The 27,156-nt window shown below is 43.1% G+C and overlaps 2 protein-coding genes across 2 annotated transcripts; both read left to right on the forward strand.

Moving 5' to 3' along the window:
• The first annotated feature begins 254 nt into the window (after nt 1-254).
• Nucleotides 255-1,208, forward strand: LOC115638027 (olfactory receptor 6C74-like). Its single transcript, XM_030539626.1, has one exon. The coding sequence runs from the start codon at nt 255-257 to the stop codon at nt 1,206-1,208; it is 954 nt and encodes a 317-aa protein (XP_030395486.1).
• Nucleotides 1,209-14,602: 13,394 nt separating this feature from the next.
• LOC115638236 (olfactory receptor 4D2-like) lies at nt 14,603-15,550 on the forward strand. Its single transcript, XM_030539816.1, has one exon. The coding sequence runs from the start codon at nt 14,603-14,605 to the stop codon at nt 15,548-15,550; it is 948 nt and encodes a 315-aa protein (XP_030395676.1).
• The last annotated feature ends 11,606 nt before the right edge of the window (nt 15,551-27,156 follow it).

A 27,156-nucleotide genomic window follows, 5' to 3' on the forward strand; every position in this document is an offset into this window, starting at 1 on the left:
AGCTTGTAAATTCATCCCCCGCCCCCCCTCAAAAAAAGCATCAAGTTTGAAGTCTCCAAATAAAAATTGGAAACTTTCTCTAAGAGATGTGCTATAGTTCAACCACAAGATATGGGTGTGATGCAAGAATCACTAGGTGAAGTTCTCTAGCCTGTCTTATGCTAAAGGACAGATTAGATGATCGCACTGGTCTCTTTTTGCCTTAAATTCTGTGACTTTAGATCAACCCTATTTTATTTCCCTTTAGATAACCAATGGCTGGACTAGAAAAGAGAAACCACACGCAAATCACAGAGTTCCTACTTGTAGGATTTGAAACTTTTCCAGAGCTGCAGATAACGCTCCTTGTGGTATTCTTCATCATCTACCTAGGAACCGTTGCTGGGAACCTTCCCCTCATTCTTACTGTGTGGACTGACCGTCACCTGCACACGCCCATGTATTTCTTCCTCAGCAATTTATCTTTCCTGGAAACTGGCTACATCTCCAATATCATCCCCAGGCTCCTGGTGAGTCTTGCAACAGGTGACAAGACCATTTCTCTCTTGGGCTGTTTCCTTCAGTTGTTTGTTTTTAGCTTTCTTGGTGCTACTGAGTGTTTCCTCCTGACTGGGATGTCCTATGACCGATACTTGGCAATATGTGATCCACTGCATTATGCAAGTAATATGAGCCCTAGAGCTTCCTTTTGGATGGCTTTTGCATCTTGGACATTAGGCTTTGTGGCTCCTTTCTTCACAATAATTATGGCATCCATGTTGCCTTTCTGTGGTCCTCATGAGATCAATCACTTTTTCTGTGATTTAACAGCTGTGTTGAAGCTTCCATGTACTGACACCAGCCTGATAGAGATGACAGCTCTAATCTCATCTTCCACAGTATTAGTGATCCCGTTTGCCCTGACCATCGTGTCCTATGTCTATATCATCCTGACCATCCTGAGACTCCCATCCAACAATGGGAGGAAAAAGGCCTTTTCCACCTGCTCCTCTCACCTCATTGTTGTGTCAACTTTCTATGGGGCGCTAATCATCATGTATGTGGTCCCATCCGGAAACCAGTCTCTGGATTTCAACAAGGCGTTCTCACTGCTCTACATAGTGGTGACTCCTATGCTCAACCCCATTGTCTACAGCTTAAGGAACCAGGAGGTGAAAGATGCCTTGAGCAGATCTCTCACTAAAATGTGGTATTCCATCAAAATGTAGCTTTTGCTAAATTCCTTTTTGTTTGAATTAAATTTTAAGGGAGGAAAATTTAGGAGTGAAATTTACATGTCAGACTGTTAAACAATGTCTTTCTTTGTCTCAAATTCTTTATTTTTCCTCACTGTTTTTGTTAATGCCTTAAATGTGATCTGAAAATGGTTAAGAGAAGGTCATTTTATTAATGATGCATAAAGAAGGCATAGCATTTTTTGTAACTGTTCTTGGCTGTGATTTTAAAAGGGGCCTACTGGAGATGAGTATCCAACTCTTGCTGAAAGTCCACACAATATGCACAATCTTACCTTATCAAAACAATATATTCTGACATTATCAAAAAGAAATGAGAAAATTAAAATAATTCCTTTTGACCCTTTCCAGTCAAAATATTCATATACATTAACACAGTGTGACTAAATGTTTTGATTTTGATGAAATCGTATTTCTCAAGGAAAACTGTTCCATCAAAAACATTTTTTACCAGCTCTACTCAGTACTTTCTCCCCTCTTCCATTCTTAACCCATGGGCCTGTATGAGAAGAGTAGATCCAAAGCCTGTTGAACTCTGATGCAATTGGCCCTATTGACTCACTGCTCTGCATAAATAACAGTTACTATGTTCTTTCTGAAGGGTTTCAAGGGAGCTTCAGGGAGTTATGCGCCCAAATCCCATTACTGTTGGGACAGCAAAGGTGGTCTGGTGGATACTACTAAGGTTTGGGACATAGATATCTGCCTCAATCATAGATTTTCCTGTGTTACATTTAGGAAGTCACTTAAGGCCAGATTTTTAAATTATTTAGGTACCTTGTGGGTATTCATCCATGAAAGCTCATGCTCCAATACATTTGTTAGTCTCTAAGGTGCCACAGAACTCTTTGCCGCTTTTAGGTGCCTTGTGAAATTTTCAGATACACCTGGGCAACTGCCATACATTGATTTCAATGAGTATTAGGTGCCTTGAGGCTTTTAAAAATCCCACTGGGTTCCTCATTATACTTGAAAATCTCGTCCCAATCAACTTTCTGCATCAGGATTGTCAGGGTTCCCTCCCCACTCTGAACTCTGGGGTACAGATGTGGGGAGCAGCATGAAAGACCCCATATTTCTATCAGCTTAGGTTAAAAAATTCCCCTAGGCACAAATCCTTCCTTGTCCTTGGATATTATACTGCCACCACCAAGTGAGTTACACAAAGATTTAGGAAAAGAACCACTTGGAGTTCCTGTTTTTCCAAAACATCCCCCCAAGTCCCTTCATCCCCTTTCTTGGGGAGGCTTGAGAATAATACACCAATCAAATAGGTAACCAAGGTGAGCACGGACCAGACTCTTGGGTTTTTTGGACACTAAAAACCCAATCAGATTCTTTAAAAACAAAACTTTATTATCAAGAAAAAAATAAAAGAAGCACCTCTGTAAAATCAAGATGGAAGGTAATTTTACAGGGCAGTCAGATTCAAAACACAGAGGATTCCCTCTAGGCAAAACTTTAAAGGTACAAAAACAAGGCTAAACCTCCCTCTTAGCACAGGGAAAATTAACAAGCTAAAACAAAAGATACTCTAATGCACGTCCTTGCTATTACTTACTATTTCTTTAAGTTTAGCTATATCATTCAATAGAAGCTGGATTACTTGCTTGGTCTCTCTCTTTGTCTCCGGAGAGAAAACAAAGAAATAACCTTCCCCACAGATTTGAAGGCATCTTCTCCCCTTATTAGTCCTTTTGGCCAGGTGCCAATCAGGTTATCTGAGCTTCTTAACCTATTACAGATAAAGGAGGGATTTTATGCTACCCTTAGCTGTATGTTTATGACAAGGATAGTTTACAAATGGGGGCAATGGATTTAAAGGCCAGACTGGATCATTATGGTAATCTAACCTAGGCCAAAGAACCTTGCCTATAATATTACACTACTTCCCAGAAGTGTTGAATCAGTAATGGCTGGGATTTTCACAGCTCCACAGATTCCAAGGCCAGAAGGGACTACTGTGATCATCCAGCATGACCGCCTGTATAACAAAGGTCATAGAAATTCACCCAAATAATTCTAACAGAATATACTTCAGAAAAAACATCCAATCTTGATTTAAAAACTGTCAGTGATATAGACTCCACCATGACTCTTGGTAAATTTTCCCAGTGGTTAATTACTCTGTTAAAAATGTATGCCTTATTTCCAATCTAAATTTGTCAAGCTACAGCTTCCAGCCATTGGATCATGTTAAATCTTCCTCTGTTAGACTAAGCACCCCAATATTAAATATTTGTTCCCCTCGTAGGCACTCATAGCCTGTAATCAAATCATTCTTAATTGTCTCTTTGTTAAGCTAAGAAGATACAGTTCTTTGAATTTATCACTAAAAGGCATGTTTTCTAATCCTTTAATCATTCCTGTTGCTTTTCTCTGAACTTTCTCCAATTTATCAATATCCTTCTTGAACTGCGGGCAATAGAACTGCACACAGTATTCCAGCAGTGATTACACCTGTGTCGAAAACAGAGGGAAAATAAGTCTCATCTCCAACTCAAGATTCCCCTATGTATACATCCTAGGCCACTGCATTACATTGAGAGCTCATATACAGATATTTAGCCACCACAATCCACAAATCTTGTTCAGTCATTGCTTTTCTGGATAGAGTCCCCCATTCTATACGCATGGGCTGCATTTGTGTTCTCATATGTATACATTTACATTTACATATTAAAACACATATTGTTTGCTTGCCCCCAGTTTACCAAGTGATCTAGATTGTATTGAATATGTGACCTGACTCCTTCATTATTTACCACTTCCCAATTTTAGTGTCATCTGCAAATTTTACAGTGATGATTTAATGTTTTCTTCCAGGTCATTGATGGAAACTTTAAATACAGTAGGGCTCATAATAGATCCCTGTAGGACCCCACTAGAAACATACACACTCAATGACAATTCCCCATTTGCAGTTATCACAGACCTAACTATCACTATTACTATCATAGAACTGACAGTTAGCCAATATTTAATCCATGTAATGTGTGCCATGTTATATGTATATTCTAGTTTCTTAATTAAAATGTCATGTGCTGCCAATCATACATCTTACAGAAGTCTGTTACATCTTCACTATTAAGTTTAACAACCAAACTTGTAATCTCATCCAAAAAGACTGCAAGTTGGATTGATAGGATCTATTTTCTGCAATCCCATGTTGATTTGCTTTAATTATATTACCCTCCTTCAGTTCTTTATTAATCAGGTCCTGAATCAGTTACTCCATTATCTTGCCCAGGATTGATTTTAGGCTGAGAGGCCTATAATTGCCCCAGTCATCCCATTTCTTCTTTTCTTAAAATGGCACATTAGATGTCTTCTAGTCTCTGAGAACTTCCCCAGTGCTCCAAGACTTATTGAAAATGAATATTACGGTGCAATGAGCTCCTCAGCTAGTTCTTTTAAGGCTCTTGCCTGCAAGTTATCTGGACCTTCTGATTTTAAAATGTCTAACTTTAACAGCTTCTGTTCAATGTGCTAGTGCGATGGAACATTGTTTGCTTGCACCCAGTTTACAGACTGCTCTGTATCAGTGATCTGGCCTCTTAATTATTTACCACTCCTCCAGTTTTTGTATCATTTGCAAACTTTATCAGTGATGATTTTATGTTCTCTTCCAGTCAGTGATAAAAATGTTAAATAGCATAGGGCAAAGAACCGATCTCTGCTCCCCAGTGAAAGCACATTCACTTGATAACAATTGCCGTTTACAGCTACTGACTGACCTATATTTTAGCCAATATTTAATCCATTTAATGTTTTGCCATGTTCGTTTTATGTTGCTCTAGTTTTTTTAAACAAAATGTCATGTGATAACAAGTCAAACACTTTAGAGAAGACTAAATATATTACATCAGACTATAAGGAAGTATATTATTTCAAAGGAGTCTAAGGAAGTTTGATGCCCTAATCCTGTTGCCTTTTATTGCAGATGAACACGTAACTCCAAAAATTTAACAATTGTGAGGTACTCAGATACTATGGTGTTGAGGGCCATACATAGATAGTTTTACGGGAGTTGAGGGTTTAACTCTCTCTCTTTTGAAACCCACAACCAAAATGAATCAAATCAAAGAGTAGGAAATGCAATTAGATTCTAATCTCAGCTAAACATACTAGTAAAGCTGGTGAAACCCAGTGGAGTTATTAATTATAACTGTGATGTGAATTTTCCAACTTAAGTGTATGCGACCATCTTAACTTTGAAAATCCCCAACTCACATGTCTCTAAGGCCACAGAGTCTATAATTGGTTCACTCTGCTTTGAAAATCATCAGTGCTTTAGTGCTATCGAACCCTTCTTTGACATCTTGCACTCATTGGACAAGCATTTCTTGCAGACTGAGGTAGGTTTAAGCATCTTTGTATCATTTCATTCCATGCACCATGTTTTACAAGCTTTAACCAAGTGCAAATCAAGAGTAACTCCTTTGGTGTGAGACCAGAACCATTTCCTTAAAGGTAGATGTGAACAGGATGTGTTTTATGAGAAAGATTCTCAAGTGATGCAAATTGACATAGATTCTTTGCCAGTGATTGCAATTTATACCATCTGAGATATTGGTAAATTTTTATGAGAGATTTCTTTTTCATTTTCCTAAGCAGCTTAAAATTGGTAATGAGAATAATGCTGAGAAACAGTTATGCAATGAGTCAAACACTCATCCTTTATAAAATTTTCAAAATTTCAAAAACCTAAATGGCTTGCGTGCTTATTTTCCATTTTCCACATTAACTTGGAAACCTAGAAGCATAAGTTTCCTTGGTAATCAGTGCTTTGACTAGTGTAATACCTTTCCCATTGGTTGAGTTTAGACCTAGTTGAAACTTTTCTACGGGAAAAAGATTTTTGTTATGAAAAAATATCTGTTTTTACAGATTAGTTTGGGGTTTTAGCTATTTGATGACCCAATTTTTTTTTTACAAAAATGAAAATAAATTCATATTCATCAATAATTTACATGGGAAAAATTAATAATAATTTACCAACCAGCTTTAAATCAGAATCCGGTCAGGAGTGCCACATTCTTTACGTTCTAAGTATGTCCTAGTTTCTTTCAATGCAAATCTGCTGTGGTGGCTGCACTGATTTTAATGGTGTTACTCTGGATTTATACGGATATAAATGAGCCTGGAATATTTCCCTCCCCATCCAAATTTTTTAGATATGTTTAATTTCTTGAACCTACATCTAAATGGAAATCAAAAGGCTGATTCTACTCTCATTTACACAGGCATGAATCAGGAGTAAAGCTACTGAAATCAGTGCAATTGCACTTGTGTAAAAGAGATACCAGGTTTTTATTTTCAGCATAACACAAAGGATCCAGTCCCGAACTGGTGAAAATTATCCATAGCCCCACTGGAGTCAATGGGCCAGATCTCCAGTTGGTATAAACCAGCCTAGCTCCATTGAATTCATTTTACTCCGTCTGAAGATCTGATGCAAATATTTACTTTGCTTTCATTTAAAAAATCATCTGGACAAGAGTCAAGAATATTTTGTAAATCAAAGAACATCAGAACATATGTAGCTTGGAGTTGCCACACTGCATCACTCTCCTGGTCCATCTAGCCCAGTATTCTGTCTCCAACAGTAGCCAGTACCAAATGCTTCAGAGGAAGGCGCAAGGACCTTGTGGAAGGCAGATGTGCGATAATCTGCTTTCCATGAGGAAATCATCTTATCTCTACAGTTAGAGGTTGGATGGTGCCGGAAGGTATGAAGTGTTACATCCTTCCCCAAACTCTTATTTTAACATTAACTATAACAATTCTGGATATGCTAGTTATCCAGACAATCCATATATTTTGGATATCCCCTCTTTAAACAATCCTGCTTTGGAAGTGGGAGGCAGAGGTAATCTCCATCTTTAGTGCCAGCTTTCCAAGGGACCCTAATCCATCTCTGAACTGGCCACTCAGAGTTTGGCATTTGTATGGATCTGCCCCCAGAATTATCACATGGCAAATAGTATTAGCAGGAAAAGTCTGTTGGATGACTGGGAACAGATCCTGCTTTCAGCTCCAGTGGTGGAAATTTAAATCAAAGGACTATATTCCAGATTTACACCAGTGTAACCAAACAGTATTTTTACCTATTAGGTAAATGTAAGCATGTTGCTTATGCAGAACTTATTGCTTATGCATGTTTGCAGAACTGAGGCTCTAGTATCTTGTCTGAACATGCATCCAACCCTTCCATGTTTTTAGAATGACAGAGATCTAGGGAATTTATCGTCATGGAATCCCATCTGTGAAACTGGCAGACAGGCCCCAGCTATTGCAAAAGCCCCCAGGTTTCACTGAATACAGCAAATACATAGCTGGAAACCAGACTGGCTCACCTGTGCATTAGCATTGTTAAAATAGATGTTAAGCTGATAAGAATGTGTTTAATATTTAGACGTATGATGTGTTTTTAGGAGGCTGCATGGTTCTGACATTACATCTGCAGCCCATGGTATAAAGTTATATTGAGTGTTTGCATTGTAAAAGGCTGTAACAGTGTAATTCAGTAAAGAATCATTGATTAAGGTAACATGCTGGACACAGGAAGGCTCACTGAAACCAAATGAGCCATTGTGAAACATCAAAGGACAAAGACTTTGTTGATTGATCCTCACTCCCCCGCCCACACACCCAGGAAGAGAAAAGAGGCATCAACACTTGTTCCATCAGCTTGAACTCTTGGAGGAGGGAATAAAAGTGCCTGCCCAAAAGTAACTACGTCACAATGCTGTTTGGTATTTGGAGAGGGACCCCCAAGCTGTTTAGCTGGAGTGGACATAGAAAGCTTGCATATCACAGCAGTTTCTATCACCTTTTGAAACCAAATTCTGTAATTCCTTTGTGTGTGTATGGTTACCTGCTTTAACCTTGTAAATAACTCTCTGATTTCTTTTTCATAGTTAATTCATCTCTAGTTATTTTATTATAGGATTGGCTAGAAGTGGTGTCTTTGGTGTGAGGTCTAAGGTGCAATGGATCTGTGGTAGCTGACTGTTCTTTTGGGGCTGGGAATAACCAGAATATTGGTGTGATTTGGGGGGTTAAAGACTCTTTATCACAAAGGCAAGGTTGTCTGGGTGGCAAGATAGATTGGAGTGCCCAAGGGAACTGTCTGTGACTCCAAGCTAAGGTTGTTATACTGCTTGAAGAGTTCAGACTTGATACTTGGTTGGTGAAATCTAAATGTAGAACACATAACCAGTTTGGAGTTTGTGCCCTGGTTTGTAACAGTGTGCCCTGAGTTTGGTGTTCATATACATGAGCCACTCCAGACAACTTGACAACATATACTCCACGTATGTAAATACATTATGTAATTTCTCATTGGCATGGTTTAATGGGGAGGGATAGCTCAGTGGTTTGCGCATTGGCTTGCTAAACCCGGCATTAGAAATTCAATCCTTGAGAGGGCCACTTAGGAATCTGGGGCAAAATCAGTACTTGGTCCTGCTAGTGAAGGCAGGAGGCTGCACCTAATGACCTTCCAAGGTCCCTTCCAGTTCTAGGAGATAAGATATCTCCTTTCATTTCATAATACTCAGAACTTCCTTTAAAAAAGAATTGGTTTTAGTTTTCTCTTCATGATATTTCTTTTTTTATCCCTAACCTCACAGGTTAAATTGAAGTTCTCTTTGGTTTGCCTTTTCTGTTAAACCTGATACAAAATTGCAATGAAAGATATAGATGGGAAATTTGTTTTTGATTGATTTTCAGCTTAGCCTTTTCATTGATAATCTAAAATCTCATTAAATGAAAGGAGTTTTATACATCAAGAAAAAAATTAAAACTAGAATAAAATATTTGGATTTTTCCATATTTAGTCCTTTTTTCTCCCTTGAAAGAAAGAAAGAAAGAAAGAAAGAAAGAAAGAAAGAAAGAAAGAAAGAAAGAAAGAAAGAAAATTTAAGTAAAAAAGAAACACTTTTGAAATTTTCCCCTCAAAATAGAAAAATGAAAAAAATTAAAAATGTGCATTTTCTAACAATATTGTGACTCCTTTTTAATTTCCCAACAAGACGTGTATTTTCAAAGTATAAGCAGTAAAAAGGGAGCTCTACACTGAGAAATATTTAGGTAAAAATGAGCACTTCTTCCCGAAGAGAGAGACAATGAATAGTTACAATGCACTTTTGGGTCTGAAAATCCAATTCTGATATACTGGAGAGTAGATTCCAGGTATATCAGACTTGGATTTTCAGATCCAAAATGAATAATAACTATCCATACCCCTTAAGAATTCCTGAACAAAAGTGAGAGACCAGCTACACTTTTTCAGGCAGTAATATCTTAAAAATATTGTCAATGAATTTCAAAGTTATTATACCTCTATATAATTAATGAAGTCAACAGGAATTGAAATTTTTATAAAGGAATGGTATTCAACTGCAGTGTGCGAGGACAGAGTGTGAAAGGGATTGGTCTACACAGGGGTTACTTAACGCTTGGTGTTCTCTGCAGAACGTTTGATGCTGTTATGATGAGACAGAAGATGAGACACAGCTTCACTTTCAGATCTCAGGCTGAGCTCACAAGAACACATAGGCAGAGAAATAAATTTTATTTTGTAAACTCGTGTAATGTCCAAGGAGTCCTAAGAATAGCTTTTTATAGACACATTTCAGAAAGTTGTGCAAAAGAGCCCAGAAACTGTACTCAGTTCACAGGTGATGGGACTTTCAAAGGCATCTGATATGTTTGAATATTTTCCCTTTAATAGCCAATCATTTCTATTGTTGTTGTTTTTGTTGTGTTGGTGCTTTAGTGACTATGAGCCCCAGACCTGGACCAAAACCCCATTGCCCAAGGTGCTGTCTAAACACAGAACAAAAAGATAGTCCCTGCCCCAAGGACTTTGTTTTACTGCCCTCCTGGAATTCAGTAGAATTGACTCCTTTTGTCCTGCTCTAACTACTTTATCACATATTTCTCTCAGTGTGAGGAATAAAACTCACTGGGATTCCCTCTACTTCACAGGCCACTCAAATGTCCATTTCTCTCCATGCATCCCCAATATCCCTCTCTTGTCCCCCTGGCCTGGCAGGGGAATTCCAGAGCTGATTGGGTTTGAGTGGCTAAAACAAACCAAACTGAACCACTCCAGGAATTTATTAATGATTCCCTTTCTGGCAGACTCCTGCAATCTCAAAAGAGACATCTGTCTTGATCCGGTCCAGCAAAGCTGAGGGAGATTTCAGGGAGTCTATGAATCTAGAGCCAGCCTTAGTTCATGGGTCAGATATTATATAAGAGGAAGATTTCTGGGGCTGTATCATTTTTGGAACCTGGTCCACTTCTCCTGCGTGTCAGCACAGCAGTGATCACCTCTGAGATGTGTCTTCCCCAGGACTTTCTTGCATCTTTGGAGACAGTTGGCTTTGAGACCATGCACATAGCAGGTTGTGCAAGGTATTGACTTTGATTCCTAAACTATGCCATGTGATAGTGGGAATAGCCATTGCATGGGCGGGGGGATGCTCAGAGCTCCTGGTGGGAAGGAAGGAGAGGTCTGGTTTGAAAGATCACACTGGGCACTTGTCCTGTGTCCTGTTCAAAAGTGTTTGACAGCTATTGGCTGGAGCTGACAGAGGAGATAAAAGGAGTTTGGATTATAATAGACTCATTCTTGCTATGACCATTTGAGGACTTCCTGTGACTAGCCCTGTCACCAGTGGTGAGCTGGAGCCAGGTTTTTTTTTTTGCCACTTGAAGGGCCAAAAAAGCTGGAGCTGGCCCTGGGTAGGGGGTGTTGTCCTGGATGGCAGTTAGGTTGGAGGGTCTCAGGAGGGGGTGGTCAGGGGACAAGGAGTGGGGGGCTTGAGGGGTTGCGGGTTCTGAGGGGGACAGTTGGGGGCAGGACGTGGGTGGAGGTTGGATGCGGGGGACAGGCTGTTTTGGGAGGCACATGGGGTTTGTACTCACCAGGCGTTTCCCTACCGGGTCTTCAGCAGCACTGAAGGACCTGCCGCCAACGTGCCGCCGAAGACCTGGAGAGAGTGAAGGGAACCAGTTCTTAAGATTTTGGCAGCTCATCACTTTCTGTTATCCCAGGCTCTCCCACAGCAGGAGCTCTGAGAGGCTCAAAGCTCCAGAGCAGCTTAGAGCAGGAAAACAAACTACAGAAAGAGCCCAGGGAAGGACGCACATGAGTGGATAAAACTATAGTGAGATTTCCAGAAAGGATTTCATTATTTGCTTTTTCTTTTTATAGCCCATGTTCTGCAGTTTTCCAGCAGCTTTAGATTGGAGTCATCAAAGGAGACCCATGTCACAACTGATGATGGAGTTGGGGTATGTCTACACTACCTGCAGGATCAGTGGGCAGCGATCAACCCCCAAGCCCTCTCCTGTCAACTCCTGTACTCCAGCGCCATGAGAGGTGCAGGAGGAGTAGATGAGGGAGCTGCAGCAGTCGACTCACTGCAGTGAAAACACCATAGTAAGTCGATCTAAGTAAGTAGACTTCAGTCATGTTGTTCACAGGGGTGGGAGGGGAATCGATCTAAGTTACTCAGGTTCGACATACTTAGATTGACTTACTGCGGTGCTGACTTCTCGCGGTGGTGGAGTACAGAAGTAGATGGGAGAGCACTCACGGGTCAAATTATCACATTTAGACTAGATGTGATAAATCGATCCCTGCTGGATTGATCACTATCCACCAATTTCGGGGGTAGTGAAGACATATTCCTTTAAGAATCCCAGTCTAGGAGCCCCCAAAACAGGAATCCCAGTCTAGGAGCCCCCAAGATTCCCACTAAGGGCTGGATTCACAAAGGACCGTAGGAACCTCATTGCTATTTTTGGTGCCCAAGTCCAAAGTTTTGGTGCCACTGGTATTCACAACCCTCCACTTAGCTGCCACCTGGCCCTATGGGCTCCTGAACTTACTCAGCATCTAGATTTCTGTTGTGAAAATTCCCTTGGCTCCTAAATTTATGGCTCTGGGCAGAAGCAATGTTACCTTCCCCTAGGCATTCACCCCCAGTGTGACCCACAAATCAGGGGAAGGTGGATGGAGGAATGGCTATCCTCCTGGCAGGGCTTGGTCTGTCAGCTAAGCTGAGAACTCATCTGCTGGATTGGGCCCCATTCCAATTTCAGCCAGTGGAGGTGACAGGTTCAATTCCTGTCTAAGGGAGAGGGGGAGAAGGGATTTGAACAGGAGTTTCCCACAGCTCATATGAAAACATTAGGCTAAATGTTATGATGTGACTGGGTTGACTTCTCCTTCTCTGCCATATCATGCCAAAATTTGGCATAGACACCTAACTCCAGGAGAGGGGTCCTGGCTGTGGATCCCTGTAGCCCAGACATAAGGGCCAAGCTCTGTGAGAAGGGTAGAGTTTATAATGCACCCCACTCCTTTGTGTCCCCCATCACAAATGGAGGGAGGGAGCCCTTCAGCCTGTTGGCTTTAGTGAATCCCATTCTTAGGCACCTATCTCTCCCTGTTCGATAGGGAGCCTGGCACCAAACTCAGGCTCTGTGAATATCTGTTTTTTTCTATGTGTCTAAAAGCCAAAGTGGTGTTGTGAATCTAGTCCTCAGATCCTCAGATCAAAGGCAACATAATGTGGGTCTTTGCTCCCTTCTATTGGCTGAACCCAGTGTAGGCTTTTAAGGGTCTGCCACAGGACTTTAAACTAAGGGCTCTGTTCCTTTAGCATGACATTACAAGATCATGAGGACAATCCTCACAGACATCCCACTAAAACATCTGTGCCTTGAACTGTCCAGAAGACTATGGAATATCTCAGTTGGAATAAATGCTGCAGTGATGGGCAATGCCCCATCACCATGGTATCTGAGTACTTCATGATCCTTAAAGCTTTTAACCATACCACACTCTTGCAAAGTAGGGAAACTATTGTCACATAAAACAGAGGCAACAAGGCTGGGATATTCAAAGGATCCAGGGGGGCTCAAGACATCAAATTCCCAGTGAAGTTGTGTGTGAACTGGGCACCTATCTTCCTGTCTCTTGAACATTTAAGACCAGTGGTGGGCAACTTGAGGCCTGCAGGCCACACGTGGCCCTTCAGAGTAACCTACTGGCAGGCCGCCAGACTATTTGTTTACATTTGTACAGCCACACACAGCTCCCAATGGCTGCAGTTCACCATTCCCTGCCAATGGGAGCTGTGGGAATGGTGTGGGCCTGGCCACCGCTTCCCACAGCTCCCATTGGCCAGGAATGGAGAAGCACAGCCACTGGGAGCTGCGAGCAGACATGCTAATGTAAACAAATGGTCTGGCAGCCTGCCAACAGGTTACCTTGATGGGCCGCAGGTTGCCTACCACTGTTTTAGACTAGATGGAAGTGTGAGTTACCCTTGGTCACAGATATTGACCAAGGCAAGACAGAAGTGGATCCCATCACCCCACTGTCTTTGCCAATAAATGTCAACAGATTGGGGTTTGGGAAAATCTGTTTTATAACCCTTTTTTTAAAAAAATCATCATAAAAATTCCATAAAACTGATTTTTTAAATTTTGAAACAAAACTTTATTCTGTTACAAGAAATGTTGCTATCAGAAAAGGGTTCTTTTTAATTGAAATATTTGATGTGAAAATATCTTCTTTGATGAAAATGTGTGATTTTCCAGGAGAAAATGTAAAATTAATACAAAACTTTTCCTTTTCTTTTAGTCTTTCTTGTTGTAGGTGTGCTTATCCCAGGATATCAGAATGCAGGTGAGGTAATATCTTTTATTGGACCAACTTTTTTTACTGAAAGAGATAAACTTTGAAAGCTTGTGTGTTACTAACTGAAGTAGGTGCAATAAAAGGTATTACCTCACTCACCTTGTGTCTCTCATTTTATTTGGGTTTGTTTCTTTATCTTCATATGATGAATTGTGGGAGAAAGGTGGTGTTTTTTTTTTCAAACTTTCTCTCACTTTAAAAATTTCACTTCCACAGTTATAGAGTGGAAAAAGTGGGGTAAAGTAAAAAAAATGAGAGACAAGGAGGAGAGAGACTGAAAATCCAAAACTTGAACAGTGAATGCCAAAATTTGGTAGGTCTGCTGAGCCAGGGCTATAGAAGAGTGAAAGGACACTGTGTTGAGCAGAGGGCTCTGTTCATGAGCAGACTACTCCACTTCCCTTCCAGGACATGGGAGGGATGACTCAGAATTGCTCAATCAGGGTTTTCCTGAAGTGGGACATAGTGGCACACTGTTAATTGAGATAAGAAAAGAAAAGTTCCAAGCAAAGTGTGTTTCCTATTTTGGACTGAAAATAGATTTAATATCAATATATTAAAGGGGAAGTGGGCTAGAAAAATGTCATAATTTTTATTCTCTCAGTTCAAATTTGCAGGTCTATTTTAAGGAGATTAAATGGATCAGCAGAACCTCACCACCACAGTGACTGAATTTATTTTCTTGGGCCTCACTCAGAATCATCAGCTGAAGTATTTTCTCTTTATGGTCTTCTTCATAGTTTACATGACCACCTGGGTGGGGAACTTCACTATCATCATCACTGTGATCACCGACCACCGGCTCCACACACCCATGTACTTCCTGCTGGCCAACTTGGCTTTTATGGACGTCAGCGACTCATCGGTTAATGCTCCCAACTTGCTGTCCGGTCTCCTCTCTCAGCGTAAAACCATCTCCTTCAATGAGTGCATCCTCCAGATGTTCTTCTTCCACTTCATTGGGGGTGCAATGGTTTTTTTTCTTGTGGGGATGGCCATTGATCGGTACGTGGCCATATATAAACCACTGAGATACTTGATTATTATGAACCGAGATACGTGTGTGGGGCTCGTTGTACTGGCATGGGTGGGTGGATTGGTTCACTCTGCTGTTCAGATGGTACTGCTCCTCCAGTTTCCGTTCTGTGGGCCAAACATCCTGGACAATTTCTACTGTGATTTCCCACAGGTCATCAAACTGGCCTGTGCTGACACCCATGTAGTCGAACTGCAGATGGTCTTCAATGATGGAGTACTGCTCATAATCCTATTCATCAGTCTGTTAATTTCATACATCATCATCTTAGTCAAGATCAGGACACATGTTACAGATGCAAAACGTAAGGCTCTCTCTACCTGTGGAACCCAGATTATTGTAGTGTGTGTACTATTCATACCCAGCATCTTCATCTATGCTCAACCATTCAAGAAGGTCACCCTGGACAAGGTGGCCTCTGTCTTTTTCACTGTCATTCCCCAAATGCTGAACCCAATGATCTACACCCTGAGAAATGCAGAGATGAAAAAGGCCATCAGGAGACTGATGAGCAGAATCCTGTTCTCACAGAGGAAATTAAAGACGTAATTTTTGAATGATAATTTCTATTACAAACCAGATCTGAACATGGACCGCTGCAGCATCACAGGAGCCAGCAAACAGAGCTGTAAACAAGGGAATTTCAGTGGGAATTGTGTTGGAGGAGAAGGTTTTTGTATTTTGTCTATTGTATTTTGTAGTTATATGTGTGGAGGTTGGTAGGGGCAGTGCGCTGAGAGAGAAGCTGAGCCCTGATTGGAGGGCTGGGCTTCTCTGCTTAGGGGTCCTATAAAAGTAGCCAGCAAGTCAGGGAACGGCATAGACAGTTGCAGCGGCACAGGAGCCAGCAAACAGAGCTGTAAACAGGGGAGTTTCAGTGGGAGTTTGCAGGGGAGACTAAGAGAGTGTTGCAGACACAGCAGTGCCAGAGGCAAGCAACAGTGGTTCGTTGCCTAGAGTGCTTAAGCGCCAATAAACACACCAGGGTGGAGAAGCAAACAACCACATTTATTTGAGCTCAAATAAGGTGCCAGGGAGAAATAACAATCTCAGATCCTGCACACCTAAAACAAGCAGTTTCTTCCTTTTATATCCCAGTTGTTTACTACAAAACTTTCTTGCTGACTAGCTGATCTTTCACTCCCCAGTACTTTCCCATCCAGCTGCAGTATCCTTTTTCAGTCAATCTTTTGACTTCCCTCTCTCTGCTGCTGAGACATGTATACAGTATCTTAAAATGACCTTGAACATGCTCTAGCCTAGCTTCAATGTGTTACCGCAGAGAACTGGCTATTACAATCAAAAGCTAACAATACTACATTTTTGCAGCTATTAGTACATTAGGTTACACTAGGTTACACAAAGTGTTTAACATGGAGGAACATTGGTTCATTAAGGCCTACAACAGGAGGGCTTCATTGACACTTGTGGTCTATCACCTTTCCGAGTTACCTAGGGTTATGTCAGAGTGACACCAACAAGAGCAAGGCAGAGGAATAGATAGGCTAGTGAAGGGAGTTGGTGGTGTTCTGCTGCTGTTTTGGTGCCCATTGGGGGTTTGTTTTGCTGTGGGTGGTGATGGTTTGGTTTGTGGTTTCTGGACTAACAGGTTTTTGGTGGGAAGGCTATGACTGATACATAAGCAGCAGTGGAAGACACAATGAAGATGACTGGATGTGGAAGCTGCGGCATGTACATGATCCTGGAGGGGGTAATGTTGTGTATTTGGTTGTCATGGTTTTTGTTCCTATGGCAACAGAGTTAGATTATTAGGGGATAGCCCAGCCAGCTTTGGCCGGTTAGGAGAGCTCTATGTCTGTAAATAAATGGTAGTTTTGTTAGCTGTCTGCTGTCTGGCCTTAAGTTATTTCTTCCTAAACCGGCTGCCCCCAAGGATATAATGAATGGTGATGATGGATGGGATTCCGGTGCTGCTCCAGTAATAGAAGGAAGTAGAAGTCAAGGTAAAGAACAAACAAACAAAAAAACTGCTTGTTTGCACTGACTGTGAAAGTGAAACTAAAAATCATGGCTACTCTGACCAGGCCGCTGGAACCTTTTGATGAGAATATAGTGCAGTGGCCTGTGTATACTGAGCGTTTTGAGCTTTTTGTTATTGCAAATGACATTACAGAAGCGAAGAAGGTGCCAATATTCTTAAGTGTTGTAGGGGCTAAAACCTACTCCCTGCTACGCAGCGTACTAGACCCTGTTAAGCCTGAGACTAAATCTTACAGTGACATCGTGGAAATCCTGGGGTCCCATTTTTCCCCCAAACCACTGGTAATTGCTGAAAGATATCGGTTCCACAAAAGAGACCAAAATGACGATGAAACAGTTGTACAATTTGTAGTAATTTTAAAAAAGCTAGCAGAACACTGTGAATTTAAAGAGATGTTAAATGATGCCCTGTGTGACAGGTTAGTGTGTGGCCTGTACAGTGAAGCTATACGGAAGCGCCTACTGACAGAGGCTCAGCTTACCTTACAGAAGGCTGTTGATATTGCTGTCTCCATGGAACTGGCTACAAGGGTGGCACAATACATCAGTGCATCCCCAAGGATGCAAAAGGTGTCACAAGAACCTACCCACAATACTGTGCAGAGTCAAGAATGTTACCGCTGTGGTAAGCCAGGTCACTAGGCATCAGAATGCTGGTGTAAGGACCTGGTGTGTCGACACTGAGGCAAAAAGGGACACATTGAGTGTGCCTGTAAACAAAAGAAAAAGAGGCCTGCAGTCTGGCCAACAAAAAGAGGAACCCTGCATACCCTAGAGCAGAGCCAGGAGGATCAAGGTGACACCTCATTGCAAGAGGAAGTGCCACTGTATGTTTTGTCTTTGGTGCTGGGCTCACATGAATTCTGGGTAACCCCGTTGTTGGATGGGAAATCTATAAGCATGGAACTGGACACCGGGTGCAGCCGTCTTGCTGGTCCCCAAGTCTGTGTATAAAGAAAAGCTACAGCATCTTCCGCTTAAGGCAACAAAAACTGTTTTGAAGACGTATATGGGAGAAGCTGTGCTCATGTTGGGCACTATTGATGTTAAGGTGGAGCTCAATGGACAGGTTGCTAAATTGCCACTGTTTGTGGTGAGAGGTAACTACCCAGCCTTAATGGGTAGGTCTTGGCTTCAGAAGATTCAGCTGAACTGGGCAGAAGTGCACCGGATGACTAAAGAAGAAACCAGTCTAACCCCTGTACTAAGGAAACATGCTGCTGTTTTTGGAGATGATTTGGGAAGTATGAAGGGAATCACTGTGACATTGAACATTAAACCTGACAATCCACCAAAATATCTGAAAGCCTAAACTGTGCCATATGCCATCAAGCCAAAAGTTGAAGCAGACCTGGAGCGCCTGGTCACCAATGGAGTCCTAATACCAGTTACTCATAGCTCATGGGCCACTCCTATCGTTCCAATAGTGAAGAAAGATGGCTCTCTCCGGATTTGCGGTGATTTTAAAGTCACTGTCAACCCAGTGTTGTGTACAGAGCAACACCTGCTTCCCCTCATCGATGACCTCTTCGCAGGCCCGGCTGGGGAACAAAAGTTCAGTAAGATTGATCTGAGTCAAGCATATTTACAGATGCACTTCGATGAAAAGTCCCAAGAGCTGATGACTATTGTGACTCATAAGGGGCTTTATCGATACTGTCACTTACCCTTCGGAATAACGTCTGCTCTTGCCCTGTTCCAGAGGGCTATGGACCAGATCTTGTGTGGCTTGTCAGGAGTTCAGTGCTATCTGGATGATATCCTGGTCACTAGAAGGAATGAAGAGGATCACTTAAAGAATTTAGAGGCTACCCTACAAAGACTGGAAGAATATGGCCTACAAGTTCGCAAAGACAAGTGTGAATTCTTCAAGCCCTCTGTTGAATATTTGGGACACATCATTGATTCTGCAGGTCTTCATAAGGCCCCTGCAAAAATTAAAGCTATTGTGGAGGCTCCCCCATCTCGAAATGAAAGCCAGCTGCGCTCGTTTCTAGGACTACTGAACTATTATGGAACGTTCATCTCACAGTTAGCCACACTGCTAAAACCACTTCATGAGCTCCTTGGGCAGAACAAGGCCTGGAAGTGGACTGAAGCCTGTGATGTTGCATTTAACAAAGCTAAGGATGCATTGCTAAATTCTGAAGTTCTAACGCACTTTGATCTATCCTTACCCCTACAATTGGCCTGCGATGCCTCCTCTTATGGAGTGGGAGCAATCGTGTCACACATTATGCCTTTGGGAGAAGAGAGACCTATTGCTTTTGCTTCATGCACTCTAAGCAAAGCAGAAACTAACTACGCCCAAATCGAACGTGAGGCATTAGGAATTGTTTTTGGAATTCAGAAGTTTCATCACTACCTGTTTGGGCGAAAGTTTACTCTTCTCACAGACCATTGACCTCTGATGTTAATTTTTGGATCCTACACAGGCATTCCCCCATTAGCTGCTAGTAGTATGCAACGCTGGGCATTGTTACTTTCAGCACACACATATGAAATCAAATATCAGAAATCCACTCTGCACGGCAATGCAGATGGCCTCTCAAGGTTGCCTTTGCCGGTCAAACATCAAGATAGTGCCCAAAAGGAAATCTTCTACTTTGAACAGGTAGAGAATACACCCATCACTGCTACTCAGATAAAGAAGGCAACTCGAGTTGACCCAGTATTGTCCCAAGTTATGGACCTGGTGATGCATGGAAAATCTCGACAAACCTCTCCGGTCTCACCCGACCTTGTTACGTACATGTCCAGGATGATGGAGTTATCGGTCCAATCTGGTTGTTTGCTGTGGGGAGGCATGTCATTATTCCACCACCACTGAGATCACAGATGTTAGAACAGCTACATTCCGGTCACTGTGGAATAGTGCGCATGACAGAAATTGCACAAAGCTATTTTTGGTGGCCTGGATTGGACAGTGCTATTGAAGAGAAGACAAAAGCTTGTAAGTCATGTCAGGGTGTGAGGAATGCACCCCAGTGGGCGCCCCTACACCCATGGGACTGGCCAGAAAACCCTTGGCAACGTATTCACATTGACTTCGCTGGCCCCCTTGAAGGAAGCATGTTCTTGGTGGCAGTAGATGACCATTCTAAATGGCCAGAAGTCTCTATAATGCAGTCCACTACTGCAGAGAGTATTATCCAAAAACTACGGGGACTCTTTAGTCGTTTCGGTCTGCCAGAAGAACTTGTGAGCGACAATGGACTGCAGTTCATCTCTCAGGAGTTTCAAAATTTTATGAAGGCAAATGGGATACACCACTACACATCAGCACCATGTCATCCATCCACTAAGGGATTAGCTGAAAGATTTGTGCAGACAATGAAACACGCTTTGAAATCAGCAAGGGGACAACACTCCATTCAAAAGCGTCTGGATATCTTCTTACTTTCCTACAGAAACACACCTCATTCTACAATCCCAGGCATCCCCAGCCTTTCTAATGATGGGACGACAGCTGTGCACTTGCTTTGATCTGCTGAAACCTTCTGAACCCTGACAAATTGTGCAACACCAGCAGCAATATCTAGTCATCAGACGGGCACCCTGTCATAAACAGATAGCTAAGGGTTAATGTCTCTTTCACCTAAAGCACCTGACCAGAGGACCAATCAGGAAACCGGATTTTTTTCAACTTTGGGTGGAGGGAATTTTGTGTCCGAGGTCTTTGTTTTCTGGCTGCCTGCTGTCTCTGAGCTTTGGAGAAGTAGTTTCTATTTTCTAATCTTTTGTGTCTAAGTGTAAGGACAAAGAGATCAGATAGTAAGTTATATGGTTTCTTTTCTTTGGTATTTGCATGAATATAAGTGCTGGAGTGCTTTGATTTGTATTCTTTTTGAATAAGGCTGTTTATTCAATATTCTTTTAAGAAATTGCCCTGTATTGTGTCATCTTAATACAGAGAGACTATTTGTATGTATTTTTCTTTCTTTTTTTTATATAAAGCTTTCTTTTAAGACCTGTTGGAGTTTTTCTTTACTTCAGGGAAATTGAGTCTGTACTCACCAGGGAATTGGTGGGAGGAAGAAATCAGGGGAGATCGGTGTGTGTTGAATTGGCTAGCCTGATTTTGCATTCCCTCTGGGGGAATAGGAAAGTCCTTTTTGTTTCCAGGACTGGAAACGGAGAGGGGGAGTCACTCTGTGTAGTTTCACAGAGCTTGTGTCTGTGTATCTCTCCAGGAGCACCTGGAGGGGGGAAGGGAAAAAGGATTATTTCCCTTTGTTGTGAGACTCAAGGGATTTGGGTCTTGGGGTCCCCAGGGAAGGTTTTCAGGGGGACCAGAGTGCCCCAAAACACTCTAATTTTTTGGGTGGTGGCAGCAAGTACCAGGTCCAAGCTGGTAACTAAGCTTGGAGGTTTTCATGCTAACCCCCATATTTTGGACGCTAAGGTCCAAATCTGGGACTAAGGTTATAACATGGTGGCAGTGGGTGGGATCTAGACAGAATCCAGAAGCCAGTAGGAATATTATATTTTTCTTTTCTCTGCTAAGGGCTTTTTAGCAGAGAGAAACAGTTGGTTTTAAAAGGGAACCAGAGGGAATTTTTTTTTCTGCTCTCTCTGGCAGTTTGTGGCTTGCATGTTAAGCAAGAAGCCATTACCAGACTATTAACAGTCTTTTGTCACACAATAGCACTCCCATTGAGAGTCATACCAGCACTATATAAATGCAAATAAAGTGGTTTTTCAGGTTTACTTAACATTGAAGATTAGCTAAAGGCACTGTTGCTAGGCAGACTTCAGAAGGCAACAGAGAACCTGCAGTTCGGAAGATAAACACCGGAGGGCACCCCAACACAAGAAAACAGGAACCATGTCTACCAAGGCAAAAATTGAGACCGAAGAACAAATCAAAGAAGCTGAACACCGGCGACAACTGGAGCTAAAAGAAAAGGAAGAAAGCATCAAACTGGCAGCCTACCAAAGAGAACAGGCAGCCTTAGAGGCAGCACACAAAAGAAAACTAGAAGAAGAAGAGGTGGCCCACCGAAGGAAGCAAGCAGAAAAAGAGTTGGCCCACAGAAGGAAGCAAGAAGAAGAAGAGGTGGCCCACCGCCGAGAAATGGAAAAACAACAAAAAGAAATGGAAAAACAACAAAAAGAGAATGAAGAGAAGGAAAAACAGAGAAAACATGAACTGGACTTGGCAAAAGCTGGGCTGCATGTGCCAGCCAACCCTAACAACCCGGCGCCAATTATTGCTCCACAGCACAGGAAATTTCCCATCTACAAGGCAGGGGATGACACCGAGGCCTTCTTGGAAAATTTTGAAAGAGCCTGTCTTGGGTACAGCATCCCCGAAGACCAGTACATGGTAGAATTAAGGCCACAACTCAGTGGACCTTTAGCAGAGGTGGCAGCTGAAATGCCTAAGCAGCAAATGAATGACTATAAACTTTTTCAAACCAAGGCCAGATACAGGATGGGGATAACCCCAGATCATGCCCGTCGGCGCTTCAGAACCCAAAAGTGGAAACCAGAGGTGTCATTTCCCAAACACGCCTACTACATTGCAAAAAACTATGAGGCCTGGATAACAGGAAACAACATTCAAACCTTGGAAGAACTGAACCTCCTCATACAAATGGAGCAGTTCTTGGATGGTGTTCCTGAAGACATCACACGGTACATACAAGATGGAAAACCCAAAGATCTCGCTGAGGCGGGGGAGATTGGAGCCAAATGGATGGAACTGGCAGAAAGCAAGAAAGCTACTGTCAAGGAGAACGATTACCCCAGGGGGCACACAGACCATAAACCCTACAACCGAGGACAGCCAAAGACCCCGCATACCACCCAAGTAAAGCCACAAACACCCTACTCTTCCACCTCACCAGTCTCCAGTAACTCACCTCGGCCCAGTGACCCATCAGATGGAAGATGCTTTAAGTGTAATGAACTGGGACATATCAAGGCCAACTGTCCCAAGAACACCATGCGAGTGCAATTCATTACACCACCATCACCCCAAAGATCCCCAGGCCCGGATGCCTCTCAAATACCCTTGGAGCGAAGGGAAAATTTGAGAGTGGGCAGAAAGAAGGTTACTGCGTGGAGAGACACGGGGCACAAGTGTCAGCTATCCACCAATCCTTCGTAGACCCCAAATTCATCAACCCAAAGGCCAAAGTTACAATTTACCCCTTCATGTCACAAGCTGTAGACTTGCCTACAGCTGAACTACCTGTCCAGTACAAAGGCTGGTCAGGAATGTGGACTTTTGCAGTCTATGACAATTATCCTATCCCCATGCTACTGGGGGAAGACTTGGAATTCTCCAATAATTGGGACCTAGTGTTGCAGCAGTTGCTGTTTGCCTACAGGGCTGTACCACATCCCAGTTTAGGGTTTTCACCATTTGAACTTGTGTATGGTCACGAGGTTAAGGGGCCATTACAATTGGTGAAGCAGCAATGGGAGGGCTTTACGCCTTCTCCAGGAACTAACATTCTGGACTTTGTAAGCAACTTACAAAGCACCCTCCGACACTCTTTAGCCCTTGCTAGAGAGAACCTAAAGGATGCTCAGAAAGAGCAAAAGGCCTGGTATGTCAGACATGCCAGAGAACGTTCTTTCAGGGTAGGAGACCAGGTTATGGTCTTGAAGGCGCAACAGGCCCATAAGATGGAAGCATCATGGGAAGGGCCATTCACGGTCCAAGAGCGCCTGGGAGCTGTAAACTACCTCATAGCATTTCCCAATTCCTCACTTAAGCCTAAAGTGTACCATGTTAATTCTCTCAAGCCTTTCTATTCCAGAGATTTACAGGTTTGTCAGTTTACAGTCCGGGGAGATGATGCTGAGTGGCCTGACGGTGTCTACTATGACGGGAAAAAAGACGGTGGCGTGGAAGAGGTGAACCTCTCAACCACCCTGGAACGTCTGCAGCGGCAACAAATCAAGGAGCTGTGCACTAGCTTCGCCCCATTGTTCTCAGCCACCCCAGGACGGACTGAATGGGCATACCACTCCATTGATACAGGTAATGCTCACCCAATCAGAACCCCACCCTACCGGGTGTCTCCTCATGCCCAAGCTGCTATAGAACGGGAGATCCAGAACATGCTACAGATGGGTATAATCCGCTCATCTACCAGTGCATGGGCATCTCCAGTGGTTCTGGTACCCAAACCAGATGGGGAAATACGCTTTTGTGTGGACTACCGTAAGCTAAATGCTGTAACTCGTCCGGACAACTATCCAGTGCCATATACCGATGAGCTATTGGAGAAGTTGGGACGTGCCCAGTTCATCTCTACAATAGACTTAACCAAGGGGTACTGGCAAGTACCGCTAGATGAACCTGCCAAGGAGAGGTCAGCATTCGTCACCCATGCGGGGGTGTATGAATTCAATGTCCTTCCTTTCGGCCTTCGAAATGCACCCGCCACCTTCCAGAGGCTGGTAGATGGTCTACTAGCTGGACTGGGAGAATTTGCAGTTGCCTACCTCGATGATGTGGCCATTTTTTCAGACTCCTGGCCTGAACACCTACTACACCTGGAAAAGGTCTTTGAGCGCATCAGGCAGGCAGGCCACTCTGTTAAGGCCAAAAAGTGACTCAAATAGGCCAAAACAGAGTGACTTACCTGGGGCACCAGGTGGGTCGAGGAACCATAAACCCCCTACAGGCCAAAGTGGATGCTATCCAAAAGTGGCCTGTCCCAAGGTCAAAGAAACAGGTCCAATCCTTCTTAGGCTTGGCCGGATACTACCGGCGATTTGTACCACACTACAGCCAAATCGCTGCCCCATTGACCGACCTGACCAAAAAGACCCAGCCAAATGCCGTTAAGTGGACTGATGAGTGTCAAAAGGCCTTTACCCAGCTTAAGGCGATGCTCATGTCTGACCCTGTGCTCAGGGCCCTGGACTTTGACAAGCCATTCCTAGTAACCACGGATGCATCTAAGCGTGGTATAGGAGCAGTGCTCATGCAGGAAGCAACAGATCACAACTTCCATCCTGTCGTGTTTCTCAGCAAGAAACTGTCTGAGAGGGAAAGTCACTGGTCAGTCAGTGAAAAGGAATGCTATGCCATTGTGTACGCCCTGGAAAAGCTACGCCCATATGTTTGGGGACGGCGATTCAAACTACAAAATGACCATGCTGCACTAAAGTGGCTTCATACTGCCAAGGGGAACAACAAGAAACTTCTTCATTGGAGTTTAGCTCTCCAAGATTTTGATTTTGAAATTCAACACATCACAGGAGCTTCTAACAAAGTTGCTGATGCACTCTTCCGTGAGAGTTTCCCAGAATCCAGTAGTTAAAAAGTGTTCTTAAAATGTAGAAGTCTGTTAGTTATATACTTAGGGGTATATGTAAAGGTGCATGTGTTGTATTAATCTGTTTATTTTCAAGTTCTAGAAGGAAATCGCCGCCAGTGAGCTTCCCCACTGTCTGCAATTTGGGGGGCGTGTCATAAACAGATAGCTAAGGGTTAATGTCTCTTTCACCTAAAGCACCTGACCAGAGGACCAATCAGCACACCCAGAGCAAAAGACCGAACCTTTAGCCCAGGACAGCCAGTTTTGGCTCGGAATTATACTTCCAGAGCTAAATGGGTCCCTGCCACGATCATCATTCAAACAGGACCTGTTTCCTACACAGTCCAGACTGCAGAGAATCTTACCTGGTGGCGATATGTAGATCAGATGTTGCCAGGTCATGCCAGTCCTCAGGACACATCTGCAGTTGAGTGGTCTGACTTCACCTCTTCTGATGAGACACCGACTCACGAATCACCTGTTCCTGACTATTCTCCTCCGAAAGATACCCCTTTGCCCAACACGAGCTGATACCACCTACTCACCTGTTCGTGCTGCGGACCCTGAGCCCATGGTACTTTCAGGTGCAACAACACCAGAAGTTCGCCATAATCCACCTAGAGACAGAAGGCCTCCTCATCAGCTGGATCTTTAGCTAGGGCGAACCCATGGTTATGGGGCAAAATAATCCCCAGGGTTTAGCCGGGAATGGAGACAGTCTACCCTCCTTCCCTAGTCTAGTGTGTGTTATGTTTAGGGGATGTTCTTATTAGTGGAGGAGGAATATGTTGTGTATTTGGTTGTCATGGTTTTTGTTCCTATGGCAACGGAGTTAGATTATTAGGGGATAGCCCAGCCAGCTTCGGCCGGTTAGGCGAGCTCTGTGTGTGTAAATAAATGGTAGCTTTGTTAGCTGTCTGCTGTCTGGCCTCAAGTGATTTCTTCCTAAACTGGCTGCCCCCAAGGATATAACAGGTACCTGACAAGAGTTTTGTTTGCATGAAGTGCCATCTGATAGACCTGATGGAAGAAAAGATCCGAGGACTGGAGATGCAGGGGGAAACTCTGGTCGAGTTGAGAAGTGGGTTCAAGCGGATGATGGAGCAAAGGCATGAGGAGTCTGAAGGCAAAAGCTCAGACATGCAGATGGAAGCAGGACCAAAGAATTCTGAGGAGAGTCTGCTGGGTGAGGAAAGTGGGCGGTGGAAGCATGTGACTAAGAGAACCAGGCAGAGGAAAAGACAAGCTAGTCAAGGAGAAATAGAAGTCAGGAACAGGTTTGTGGAGTTGGAAAATGAAGAAGGGGCACAGCAGGTGGTCACTGAAGGTGAGAGGGCAAGGAAGAAGAGAAGAGTAGCTAGTACTATAGGAAGAGGGGAAAAGTCAACGGAGATAAGAACACCAAACATGGACCCCAAGAGGGACAATAGAAATCCAGAGGACTTGCAGCCAGAAGGAACAGGAGATAGACCAGAGAATCGCACCATCACCAGGACAAGGCAGGTCTATGTGACTGGGGACTCCTTACTGAGAAAAATAGACAGACCTGTAACTAGAGCTGATCCGGAGAACAGAAAGGTGTGCTGGTTGCTAAGATATGGGATGTGGACTTGAGGCTGAAAAGGATCTTAACGGGAGCAGGAAAGAATCTGCTGACTGTCCTTCATATGGGAACATATGATACAGCTAGATTCTCACTAAAATGTATCAAGGGAGACTATGCCAGACTGGGGAAGATACTAAAGGAAATCGAAACTCAGGTGATCTACAGTGGGATTCCACCTGTTCCTAGAGAAGGGCAACAAAGGTGTGACAAGATTATGGCGCTCAAGCAGTGGCGCTATAAGGAGGGCTTTGGGATGTAGGGCC

The sequence above is a fragment of the Gopherus evgoodei genome, chromosome 21, assembly GCF_007399415.2.
Source record: "Gopherus evgoodei ecotype Sinaloan lineage chromosome 21, rGopEvg1_v1.p, whole genome shotgun sequence".
NCBI lineage: Eukaryota > Metazoa > Chordata > Testudines > Testudinidae > Gopherus > Gopherus evgoodei.